This window comes from Leucoraja erinacea, chromosome 19 (genome assembly GCF_028641065.1).
Source record: "Leucoraja erinacea ecotype New England chromosome 19, Leri_hhj_1, whole genome shotgun sequence".
Classification (NCBI taxonomy): Eukaryota; Metazoa; Chordata; class Chondrichthyes; order Rajiformes; family Rajidae; genus Leucoraja; species Leucoraja erinaceus.
The window spans coordinates 10,638,729-10,652,186 of record NC_073395.1 but is presented as its reverse complement, the minus strand read 5'-3'; the positions used below and the strand labels follow the sequence as shown (position 1 = coordinate 10,652,186).

At 39.3% G+C, this 13,458-nt stretch overlaps 1 protein-coding gene across 1 annotated transcript in view; it reads left to right on the top strand.

Moving 5' to 3' along the window:
* nampt1 (nicotinamide phosphoribosyltransferase 1) overlaps positions 1 to 6,943 on the top strand; it is a 37,591-nt gene extending 30,648 nt beyond the window's left edge. The window contains exons 10-11 of the mRNA XM_055650269.1: positions 746 to 880; positions 3,892 to 6,943. Coding sequence (XP_055506244.1) covers positions 746 to 880; positions 3,892 to 3,996 — 240 coding nt within the window. The 3' untranslated portion in view covers positions 3,997 to 6,943. The remainder of the gene's footprint in view (positions 1 to 745; positions 881 to 3,891) is intronic.
* Positions 6,944 to 13,458: the final 6,515 nt, after the last annotated feature.

The following is a 13,458-nucleotide window of genomic DNA, read 5'->3' as shown; positions in this document are numbered from 1 at the left end:
GTCCCCCCATTTCAGGGCACCATAATGTTTGGGACACAGCAGTGCCATGTAAATGAAAGTAGTCATGTTTAGTATTTTGTTGCATATCCTTTGCATGCGATGACTGCTTGAAGTCTGCGATTCATGGACATCACCAGTTGCTGGGTGTCTTCTCTGGTGAGGCCCACATTTCAGCCATCTTTAGCTTATGCTTTGGGGGCTAGTCCCCTTCAGTTTTCTCTTCAGCATATAAAAGTCATGCACAATTGGGTTCAGTTCGGGTGATTGTCTTGGCCACTCAAGAATTGACCAATTTTTAGCTTTGGAAAAACTCCTTTGTTGCTTTAGCAGGATGTTTTGGATCATTGTCCTCAGATGCTGAGAGCTATCTTGTACCTGCATTAAGAAGGCAATTAAACACACGTGAGCAATTTCACGAAATATGAAATCGACATCGACAATTGTAAAACCAATTTTATCCCAAACATTATGGAGGGTGCCGTATGTTGTTTTCTGTCATTGAGTGTTTTTTTTTCTCCCGCTAAGTTTGATTTTTTTTTAGTCTTTGGTGTGAATGGAGATTGGTGATGCTAGATTCTTTTAATTCGTGCATTTCAGTTAGAAATGTCAAACCTTGCAGATTTTTTTACCTTAATGTTAAAAAAAAAAGTTACTTGTTGGACAGATACTTAAGTAAAAATTCTTAACTGCTGAATTAATTAAGATGAAGGCAATACGCCTCTAAGCAAATCATTCTTGTATTTAGGTAAATGTTTTCAAGGATCCGGTTATGGATCCAAACAAGCGATCCAAGAAGGGCCGTCTGTCTTTGCACTGCAAGGCTTCAGGAGATTATGTTACACTTGAAGAGGGTAAAGGTGAACTGGAACCAAATGGTCCTGTAAGTAACTTTGCATGTTTATTTTCCACACTGCCGAATACACAGAACAGGTTATTAACTGCAGTATTAATTAAGAACCATTCCTTAATATTACAAAATTACAAGGTTAATTCCTGGGATGGCAGGACTGTCATATGCTGAGAAATTGGAGCAGCTGGGCTTGGGGGAGTCCAGAACCAGGGGCCACAGTTAAAGAATAAGGAGTGAGCCATTTAAAACGGAGACGAGGAAACACTTTTTCTCACAGAGAATGGTGAGTCTGTGGAATTCTCTGCCTCAGAGAGTGGTGGAGGCAGGTTCTCTAGATGCTTTCAAGAGAGAGCTAGATAGGGCTCTTAAAAATAGTGGAGTCGGGGGATATGGGGAGAAGGCAGGAATGATCAACCATGATCACACTGAATGGCAGTGCTGGCTCAAAGGGCAGAATGGCCTACTCCTGCATCTATTGTCAATTGTCTAAAATGGCCCTTGTCATTTGATTATTTAAAAATCAGGCGGAGAACCAGAAAACATAGATATGGCCTTGTATGTAGCTTTAGTAAATCACGTCAGTTCCTACCTCGCGTATTATGATTTTAATATCTTACGTTTTTATTTAATCACTGAGATCGGGTAGATTTTAGAATGGTTGGTCATGTTGAGACTTATTATTGAAGAGCTGGTTCATGTGAAGGACAGGCAATGTCTGGATCTCCAGGGGTCTTTGATGTAAATTCCTGCCGAGAGGCCCTCAGTTGATTATTAAACCATGTAGAATTGTATAAATTGGCTGAACAGTGAGAAAGGATAGGTAATCAAACTGTTACTTGGTGACAAATGGTATTCTGAAAGAATCTGTTCAGTCTGCAAATATTTTAAATATCTTTAAATTACATTTGATGATAAAGATTAGGAACCATTTTATTTTGCCAATCATACCAAAAAGCAGCGTAAAAGAAAGAAGCATTAGGTTACAACGCTAATAAACTGAGTAGGCAAAACTGGCAATAGATTTCGATAAAGGCAAAAATAAAACATATGAACATTATGAACCTTGAATTTTCCAGCTTCAGTTGAATTTCCCTTTTATTGTTTTTCATTATCATGCTTGTGGCTTTTGCATCTAATTTCTGTAAAATGACCGTGCGTTAATACTCGTGCTTCTTTAGCTTAGAAATACAGCCCGGAAAAGGGGCCTTCGGCCAAACGAGTCCACACCGACCAGAAATCTCCATTACACTAGCACACACTGCACACTAGGGACAATGTACACTTTTTACCAAAGCCAATTAACCTACATGTAATGATGGCGGCGCTGCCTTAGCAGCTGCGGCTCGCCTGCAGTCCGTCTGTTTTTTTTCTTTTTTGTTGTTCTTTTGGCCTGTTTTAGTTAATCTTTGGTTTATTAGGTTGTGTATGTATGTGGGTGGGGGGGAGAAACATGTTTTTGGTCTCTTCCTTCGGGGGCGGGGGGGGGATGCGACTTTTCTTGTCGTATCCTCCGTCTCTGCCAAGGCCTAATAGCGGAGCTGGCGGCCGCGGAGCTGGGGCAGCGTTGCAGCGGTCCGACTTCGGAGCTGTGGAGATCCGGCCTCGGAGCTGCGGCAGCGGCCACCCGGCCATCCAGCCTCGGAGCTGGGGCAGCGGCAGCGGCGACCCAGCCTTGGAGCTGGGGCAGCGGCGACCCAGCCTCGGAGCTGGGTCACCCAGCCTGTTCTCCAGAGCTCCCGCAACAACAGCTGTGTCCGCTGGACTGGAAAGCCGCAGTTTCGACCACCCCGGGCCGCGGCGTTGAACCGGCTCGTTCGCGGAGCTCGGATTCAGCCGTGGGACTGACATTACTTACCATCGCCCGGCGGGGTCACAACATCTGAAGCCTGGATCGCCTCGGCGCTGAGGGACAATAAGAAGGGATGAGACAAAGACTTACGACTTTTGCCTTCCATCACAGTGAGGAGGAGCCTGGTGAACTCACTGTGGTGGATGTTAATTTGTGTTTATTGTGTGTTTTTGTCATTTTGTACTATATGTAGGACTGCAAGGCAACAAAATTTCGTTCAGACCACAAGGTCTGAATGACAGTAAAGGCTACTTTGACTTTGAACCTGTACGTCTTGAGTGTGGGTGGAAACCAGAGCACCCCAGGATAATCCACATCGTCGCTTGGAGAATATACAAGCTCCATACAGACAGCCCACTTAGTCGGGATCGAACGGGGTCTCTGGCGTTGTAAGGCGGCAGCTATGCCATTGATTTGGAAGGCCAATTCAGAGCCATGCGTTTTGCAAGTGAAAATATGCTTGCAGTTGTGAAAGATATTAGGGATTTGGAATTGTTGTGCAAAAGGCAATTGCTGCTAGGTCAGTTAATAATTATTAAATCGGACATTTTATTTTGTTAACTATTACTGTTAAACTAATTTAGTGGGAGAAAGTGGGGATGCTTGGGAAAGAGATTAGTGTGTGAGTGATAAAAGTATGGAGGAAGTATGTGAGTTGGGCGGCACTGTAGCGCAACAGTAGAGCTGCGCCTTACAGCGGCAGAGACACACGTTCAAACCTGAACGCGGGTGCTGTCTGTACGGAGTTTATACGTTTTCCTCGTGACTGGATGGGCTTTCGCTGACGGCTCCGGTTTCCTTGCAAATTTCAAAGAAATGAAAGTTTGTAGATGAATTGGCTTCTGTAAATGATCCCTAGCGTGTACAATAAAACTAGTGTGCGAGTGATCATAAAACTAGTGTACAAGTGATTGGTGAACGTCATGGATTCAGTAGACCGAAGGGCATGTTTCTGCAATGTGCCTCAAGTTGCCAGGTCGCAGTATCACAGTACCTCTGCTTTTATCAGCAATTGCACAATTGGGTAGGGCATTTAAAAAAAAACATGAAGAAAGTCGTCAAACTTTCGGCATGTGGTCAATCGCAACCTGACACTCTGATCCTAAATTTTAGCTGATCCACACTGGGTGCATTGTTATTTTCTGGATTGTTTGTAATTGAGCATGACTCTTGAATGTTTATATTTTCACAGGATCTACTGCACACTGTTTTCAAGAATGGCATAGTTGTAAAGAGTTATACTTTTGATGAAGTGAGGGAAAATGCTCAACTGAAGAATAAAATGGAAAACTTATAAATCTGAGTTTATTTAAAATAAATAACTGCAGAACGATGTCCTATGTCTATTGCGGATTCGGTGCACAGATGTGTGTGTGTGTGTGCGTGTGTATATATATGCAGTTTTAATTTACCTATTAAATCTAAACATTTATAATTATATGCTGTGTCACATAAACAGCAAATGACGATCAAGCGAAAAGTAATCATCCAGTGTGGTTTGTATTTTTAACACTCATTGTACACGGGGTTTGAATAATCTGTTGCTTTAAACAGCTGCTATTTGTGTTTTAAAATATAGATTGTGAAGTATAATAGTGGTTACTAGGAATTATGAAAATGTACAAATGTTCGACAATGTGTTTGGACTAGATCACTTTCAGTGATGAAAGAAAATTGGCCAATATTGGAAATAATTTTAACACATTTTTTAGTGTGTGTATGTGTGTATATATATAAATATATATATATATATATCGAGCTCCTTTATGATCTTCCTTTTTTTTTTTAAATGAAGGTACAGTCACAGTTCCAATTTGGGAATTAGGGCAACTTTGGAGAATAAAGTATCGGGGCTGTGCCAAATCACCACAATTGATCAACTAAGCCTTTTTTCCCCCACACGTTTAGATTTTGAAAGGATGGATAGTTAGTGGTGTGCTTTTAGCTATAGATGCGTGTGCTGAAAAATGCACGCTTTTTAAGAGCAAACAAGCAGGAAGTATCAAGTCTCAACTAGAGTTGTTCTTTGCAACAATCAGAAGTGATTTTATGCAAGAGGTTTTTTTTTGTCAAGGATATTGATATTAAACTTTCAATGCACTGAAGGAGCTTATAGCTTTTATTTCCGAAATAGGAAGGTGACTTCCTTTGAAATAACACTGATTTGAGCTTTTTCTTTCATACAATTCCATTTTTACTGACTCTCACTACCAGTTGTTCATATATCAATGGAAGAGGAAATTCAATGCCTCAGTAAATGTGAATGTAAACCCAACCTGTCTCGGAGCCAGAAGAAGAGGTGTCTATGAAATATATAACTATATAGGAGTTGCTTTAAATTTGAACTCTTGCCCCATTGCAGTTCTGGATTCTGGAGATGGTTTTATGCACCAGCGGTGTATAATATACTTTGTTTTCTTTGGTTTGACGTCTCCAGTTTTAGGTGATACTTGGGTTTTTGTATATTCTTTACCATGGCAATTTACTTATATTAAATCTGAGCATAGGACTATGCTCTGGATTTTTTTAAATTGGTAAGTGAACATGATGATTCTATTCAAGCTCCTGAAAATAACACCTTTTTGGGTGGTGTTTATGTTTTATTTCCCCAAATAAGCATGAAGTAGAAGAAATTTTGTTATTTGTTGTATTGAATATCTCATTAAAAGTGAGCAGGTTCCAGTAATTTGTTCTAAGATCTTTGGTTTTCTTTTGCAATTGGTGCCACAGTGATGATAGTCTGTCAATAAAAGAATGTTGAACAAGTGTTCAAAACTTTGATCAGACAGAATAGCAAATAGAGGGAGCAAGATTACAGGTGATCATTGGAACATTTTTTTTTATTATCCACTGTGATTTAATTTTAAAAATGCCACTAAAATGTTTTTGTATAACATTACTGTTTTCAATCTGCTTTACATTCCGAAAAAAGGTAGTTGTATTTAATAAAATACCAACCTTACCTGCCAAATATAAACAATCCATTCACATATAAATGTTACATGGGAATTTCTGCAAGGAACTCCCCTTAGGAATTAGTCACTGCATAAAATAAACAATGTTCTGAAATTTGCAGACTTTTTATTTTCTGGATGCAAAAACAAACTGTTGTGTTGTATACAAAATGTTGCTATCTGATTTTTATGGTTGATTTACAGATGTTAAGTAATAGGCTTGAACATGTTCCAATTCACAGTCCAACGATCTAAGAATTGAACAACCAGAAGGGAAAATCTGGAAATCAACAATAGTTATCCAATGAGGAAAACCTCAGATGTAAGCCAGGTGGCTTGCCTTTTTATTACAATGCAGAAAGAGGCTATCGGGTCCATGCCAGCTCCCAGCAGACCATCCCTTACCCTCAGCCCTGCAATTTTCTCTCTTACCCATCGTTTTCCACTGGTCTGCAACAAGGGGTAAATTTCCACTGGCTTGTTAAACCACACACACCCCCCTTTGGGATACGAGTGGAAACCTGAGCACCTGACAGAAACAAATGCAGTCATGGAGAACGTGTAAACGCCACAGTTGGCACCAGAGGTCAGGATCAAACCTGGGTCCCTGGAGATGAAGAAACAGCAATAACTACTGCACCAATGTTCAGCCCAGTTTTGTTGTTTTCAATTCCGACTCCTAAATGGCCCAGTTAGCCTGAGTAGCATTTTGGATTCAGACCAACTGTTGATCTAGTGTTAGCTTATAGCACTTCTCATCTTTAACCAGATTAATAAGGCAGCAACTTGTCTTCATAGAGGAACATCTCTTGGAGCTGCTAATCCGATTTTCAATGGAGTATATGCATATTTTGGATATATTTTAGTAATGGTTGAATGCACCTTTAAAACAGTAATGTTGTCACATTTCCTAAAGCTTACAGAAATGTTGTAGGTACAACAGTCTTGTTTTCAATATAACTAGACATTTCTGTTACTTTTGTCTATAAATTTGAGCCTTTACCCTTTTATAAATGTTAAACTTGTCTACAACACCATTTTAATTCTATCATATCTGAATTTGAGGTGGTTAGCTGTCCTAGATACTATTTTTAAATTGATTTCCTTGTATTATCTGATCAAGAGACTTTAAATAATAAGGCTTTGTTTTTACACAATGTGTACTTTGTAGATTGGAAAATCTGTCAGTGCATCTGTAATTCAACATCATTGCTTGCTTTTGCTGAACTTGACGCCATTTGCTGTTTCCCAATTTCTCTTATAAATTATATATTTCCCACAAACCTGAAACCTATTGGAACAATATTATTAATAAAATGTTTCTTTTGATCCCTCTTGTTGCTGTCAGCAGTGTTTCCTAAAAGGTGAAATATCAGCATGACGATAAAGTGGAATCCAGCTGATGTTTCTTGGATTTAGAAGTTCTTGAAGTTGCTTTTCAAGGGGCAGGGAACGGAGAGATATGGTTCGTGTGCAGGCAGAGATTATTAGTTTAACTTGGCACCATACTCGGCACAGACATTGTGCGCCAAAGGGTGTGTTCCTGTGCTGTAATGTTCTGTGTATCTGCTTCCATCGCCTCTCCAGGCAGTGTGTTCCAGCCATCTACTGCTCTCTGTAGCAAAATAAATTTTCATCGCACCTCTCAATTTTCCCACACGTTAAAGCCATTTAGTATTTCATATTTTCATCCTGGGAAAATGTTTGATGTTCTTAACACTACATTGCACTGAACCCCATGCAATGGTGCTTGAAATAAGGAAATTTAGCAGTCGCAGATTAAGTTTAATAGCCTGGATTATGGTCAATGGCAAACTAAATCAAAAATGACAATAGAAAAGGAATTTCCATCTTCTACAGGAATGGGATTCTATAGCAAGGCAATAACTTTACCAGCAAAGGAGTTTGGAAATCATGACTCAATTATAATTCATTGCACAACCTCACCTTTCTGGTTTGTGTAGTAACTGGTGCTGTATCACATGTCCGTAAAATGATGTGCTGGAGTAACTCAGCGGATCATTATGCATCTCCAGAGAACATGGATAGATTGTGTTTTGGATCTGAACCCTTCTTCAGACTGACCTGAAGCAACCTATCCATATCTTCCAGAGATGCCGCCTAACCAGCACTGTCTTTTTAGTAAACCAGCATCTGCAGTTCCTTGTGACTTCATTTCATGTTCTTCCATTACACGTTACTGCCATGTGTGTCAGTGCAGCGCCTGAATGGCAAAGATTGTCAAGGAGCTGAGCAAATTGAACAATAACTTAATGGTTTTCCTTGTCTAATCCATATATGTGAACTTGGTTGTAATCCAATTTGATGCATGAACGAAGAGCATTGTTAAAATAAATTCCCATGTACTCGCAGGACTTGCGAAACATGTTCTTTTACCTATTCCCTTCCCATCATTCTGGTTAAGCAGTAATTGATTTGAACTTTTTATAATCTAGAGCAGTGTTTCTTAAACTGGTGAAGTGTTCACCCAAGGGCAAAATGAATTCTTTTGGGGTGAAAAACTAGGGTGAATGAAATGTGAATGACTTAATTTATTCAATTTTTTTTTCTATACTTAAAAAAGGCAGTGCCATTAAAGTGGTTAGTAAGCTCTTATTGGCTTTAATGGCAATGGAGCAGGAAATTTGATATGTTTTTTTTCTCTACCCATGGTTTTCTAATTTCAAAGTAGGATATTTCCCAAATTTACTGCAATATAACCTTAGGGAAGACCAGACGAGCTAGTGGGATCATAAACTTATAAATGGCAACACTGGATGATCGCTGTAGGCAACTGTTGAACTGTAACTTTATTTTGTGTAGAAATTTAGCTACCAAAGTTGATATTTGGTGGCATTGTGAGCTTTTGTCGGGGAGAGTTATAGAAAATTATATTAGTTGGATACTAATATATTAAATCACACACTGGTTTTTTTGAGCTAGTTTTCCAAGACAAACACTGCAGTAATCAAATCCTGAAAGGGTAGGATGGGGCTGAAGCCCAGTGTTTAGACATTGGAATGGTTTTTATCATTCTAACAGAATGATTTTCCAACTCCAGTGGTAATTAAAATGTTTTTCACTCTTAGTTTTCTTTACATATTTTTAGGATGTTCCAAAAGTTGAATCAAATAAACGCTTAAATTATGTTTTTTGCTCATGTGACAAATTAATGATATATAAAATTATACGCAAGGGAGAATAAAACAAAAATTACCAAAAAAAAAACCATAAGAAAATGTAGTCGATGAATGAATTTTGTGATACTCAAGGGTGAATGACACCTGAAATAGTTTTAAGTAACACTGATCTAGAGGACTGCATTAGATGCTGATAATGTGGTCTATACTGCTGGATAGTGGCGCAGTGGTAGAGTAGTGTCTTACAGCACCAGAGACCTGGGTTTGAACCTGACTATGGGAATTGTCTGTAGGGAGTTTGTATATCTCCCTGTGACCACTCTTGGTTTTCTCCAGGTGCTCTGGTTTCTCCCCCCCCCCCCCCCCCACTTTCCAAAGACATGCAAGTTTGTAGGTTGGCTTTTGTACATTGTCCCGAGTGTGTAGGATAGAGCTAGTGCATGGGTGGTTGTTGGTCAGCACGGTCTCGGTGGGCTGAAGGGCCTGTTTCTAACCTGCATCTCTAAACTAAACTAATACAAATCGGGTCACTGAGTATAGTACAGAGGGTGCCCTTAATGTTTGCAGTGGCCTGTCACTTTAATTCTCCACCCCACTCCAACAGATGTTTGTAGCCTCCTGCACTGTTACACGATATGCTTTAGAAACTGCACCTCTCTTCCCCCAGGGCACATTGCAGCCTGCTAGATTCAATATCAAGTTCTGCGACTTCAGGCAACTTTCTTAGTTTATATCCAAACTGCCAAATTATGCTGTCAGTCATCCACATATGATATGGACACAATGCATTTCTCTGCACTGACTTTCTGAACATTTTCCTCAACTTTGATTTTCGCAACTTTTGTCCTTTTTTTCCAAATTGCCCTTAAGCTTTTAATAAATATTTATATATTCCTTCTCTCTAACTAACATTATTAAATCGGCAATTGCATCGTCATCTCCAGCATGTCCCCATAGTAAACCCAATCTTGCCCTATCGAAATCGCCACTTTGTTCTATTCTTGTTCTGGAACCTAAAACTAGTTTTCCTGTCTTTTCCTGGTTCTTCTTCGTGCATATGGCGTGCACAGCCTAAAGTTGTAGGACAACTTGTTCTATTTGATTGTGCACACCAGGTTGACTGCATTCGTCGAAACAGGGCAGACCATGTGAAGGTTGTAATCTCCCACCCCTTCCTGGTTCGGATGACCTGCCTTCAATCTGAAATATTTATGCCATTTCTCATTCCAAAGATGATACCTGACATTCTGAGTATTTCACAAAGGGTCATATAGCATCTGTTGCCTGAATGTCTGCTGATAAAAAGGTTCTTGATTACAAACAATCCACTTTATGATTTGATAAAGATATATTCAGTAGAATTTAATTGGTTTGATGATCAGAGTCCAGACCAGGCTTTAGAAAAAATGAACAGATTTAAACTGGCAAATGATTTGTTTTACCAAAAAGCATCTTTATGAAGACTAGGCAAAATTAGCAAAAAAAAATACATAACTTTAAACTTTTAAGTTAGTGCCAAATTAAGTATTTATTGGAGTCATAAGTGCCTCTAAAAGTAGAAAACATTTCACTGACTATGGTGACAATGAAACCACTTGAGCCGAGTATATTATTAAATCAAAAATGTGATTTGCAATACAATGTCCGAAATGATTGTTGGAGGAGATTCAGTAAATAATTTCAACAATGTTTTTGAATATATATTTAGAAATTTTGCTCTGTTGAAACACGGAGAGGGATAATTTGGATGTCTCAAATCACTGCAGTGCAGGGCACAACAAAACAAAGTCCTGCAGTGTGGCATTCTATCTTTTGCCATTGTTACTTGAATTTTTACATTTAAAATTGACTTCCTTGAAACTTTTTTTTTCTTCCCCTCAACTACAAAAATTTGTAACTGGAAGCTATATTTCCATCAAGCTAGAGTTCTCTAATTTTTTAATTTATTTTTTTTTAAACTGCTGGTGAAACTCAGCAGGTCAGGCAGCATCTGTGAAAGAAAACTGACAGACAATCTTGCAGGCTGGACCCCCCCCCCCTCCCCCTTCACACATTGGGGCCACAATGAAGTGTAGGGACCCAAAACATAGTCTTGTCTATTTCCCACCACAGATGCGTTCCTCGAAGTTTGCTTTGACTAGCTCATGATTCCAGCATTGTGTCTCTTGTGTCCACTGGTTGTTTCCATTAATCTCAAATGGCAGTCGTATTTGAGACTACTATTTCACTTCCTCAATAAAATAGTTAATTCAATTATTAGATATCCTCAAAAAAGGGACATGCCAGTTCAGTGGGAAAACAACTGCGATGCTTGCTTCAGTGTACACGATTGAAACAATTTGGAATACCTGTGTACTAATTTCTTTATAAAGTTGCCAACCAAGTTTGATAGTTGCAAAAGGCACACTTTTTGGAACGAATGCCATTTTGGAAATGCTGCTTTCCTTTCTCATGAAAGTAAAAGATTAACAAAGAAGTTGCTGAAGTGCTTTCTCTTGATAATTCCCTTTACGAGTCAAAATTTAAAATTTTAAGTTGGTGCCTGTTTACAAAATGCATCCTTTTGCAAAATAATTGAATCAAACGTTTAGTTATACAGTGTATCTAGCAAGTCAATCTGTTATATCTGTCACAGGGCTACCTTTTATTCACTATCATTGCACCATTACAGTATGTCTTAAATACATTTTATGTCCACCACAGTTCTTTATCAAGTCTTTGACACAATTTAGTATAGATTCTGATTGTTTGAGGATTTTGCACCTTAATATCACAGCTGAATTACAGCCTCAAAGGTTCACTCTTGTGTTGCAATCCTTTCTCATTGATAACTCTGAATCTGATTCAGGTCAGGTGAGTTACCAGGCCAGTCCAAGATGCATATTTCCTTCTGCTGCAAAAAATAGGTAGTCATCTATGAGTGGCATGGTACAAGGCCTTGCTGGAATTTCCCAGTTCCATCTGGAAACGTCTTTGCAATCTCTAGCACCACTCTTCTCTGCAATACATCGATACGTCATAACAATCTCATTATTCCATCAACTGGGAGCAGTGGACCAACACCAGAGTACCTGGAATAACCCCAGAACATAGTATGTTCAGGATGTTTGATGTTTCTCTTCGGCTCTCTGACTCTTGTCTTTCTCCGATCCTTTCCCAAATCTGCAAGGCCTCATCCCTTGGAGTCGTCTCCCTTACCAGCCCGTCCTCTTGGGCAATAGCTATCTGATTTCAGACCCTTACATGACAATTCTGGATACAGAAGCTGAGCTCACCCCTACCAATTTTGTGATCTCTCGCTGTAACTTAATTCTTTGTTTGCCTCTTAGAGTGATATCCATTTTGTGAATTGTTTGATGAATTCTTCTCAAAAAATAAACCACTGGAAATGAATGAAAAATGCTAGGTGGCTCTGAATAGATGACTATCGAATTTAATTTATTTGTCATCCAAAAAAAGAAAATTTGAACGAAACGTCGTTACCATGCATTGGTAAATTATTTTTACCAAGAGTGAGAAAATTAAATTACATCTGGATCTGTGGTCAGTACAAACTTAGTAGGGAGCTCTGAATTGGGAAATCAATCAAAATGGCCAAGGAACTGCAGATGCTGGTTTACAACAAAAAAAAAGTGCTGGAAGAACTCGGATATGTGATATTCCTGGTCGGGGCCCTTCTTCAGATTAACCTGTGCTTCAGCACTAGCTGTCCCTATTGTCAAACTATTCTAAAATAGTAACAACACTGGCTTCAACCTGATAATGCCAATAATTGCCTATGTATGAACTGTTTGAAAAAGCAGAATACATCTAATCTGCACTATGTTCAATTCCATGTACAACTCCTCAGAAAATGAAGCAGCCCACACCTGCATGCTGTGAGTCCCAGACAAAGTTCAGGCATACGTTAATAAATGGCAAGTCACAATCTCACCACAGAAGTTTCAGATAATGACCATCTCCAGCAAGTGAGCCTAGCACCTGCTTTTCACATCCAAAGGCACTGTCATTGCCCACTCCATTGCCATCACTGCCCTCGGATCATCACTAACCAAACGTTCAACTGTACCATTCACATGCAAGAACAGGTCCAAAGCTGGATATTATCCTATGGTAAAGACTCGCCTCCTGATATGGCTCAGACCTCTCTCACCTGGCACAACAAGGGCAGTAGGTACAGGGCCAACACCCTTCCAACTCACACCTCATCCTGATTTGGAAATATGTTGCCTGTCCTTCAAGTTTTTATACCAATTATTGGAGAATGTTCACAAACTTTACTGAATTGTTCCGACTGATGAACTGGACTTGGCAGTTGCTTTACGATGTGCATTCATACCTGGTAATGTATGGTTTAAACAGTTGTTTGCCATGTCTATTCAAACGTGTCTGCCTTGAACTTGAGAAGGCTGATTGTACTTCAAAAGACGGATCACCTGGTTGAGAGAGAAAATGCTATGCGAGACCAGAGTGTTAAAGGTAGAAATTATCTTATGAACCTATCTGAGTATAAACAAAATGCTTGAAACACTCAGGTCGAGCAACATATGTGGAAAGAGAACCAGCTTATGTTTCAGGTCCAGGACTCTTCACCGTTTTTGATGTTCTTATAAAGTTGCAGCAAGTAAGAATGGCATTGTCCCGATGCACATGACAATGTAAACT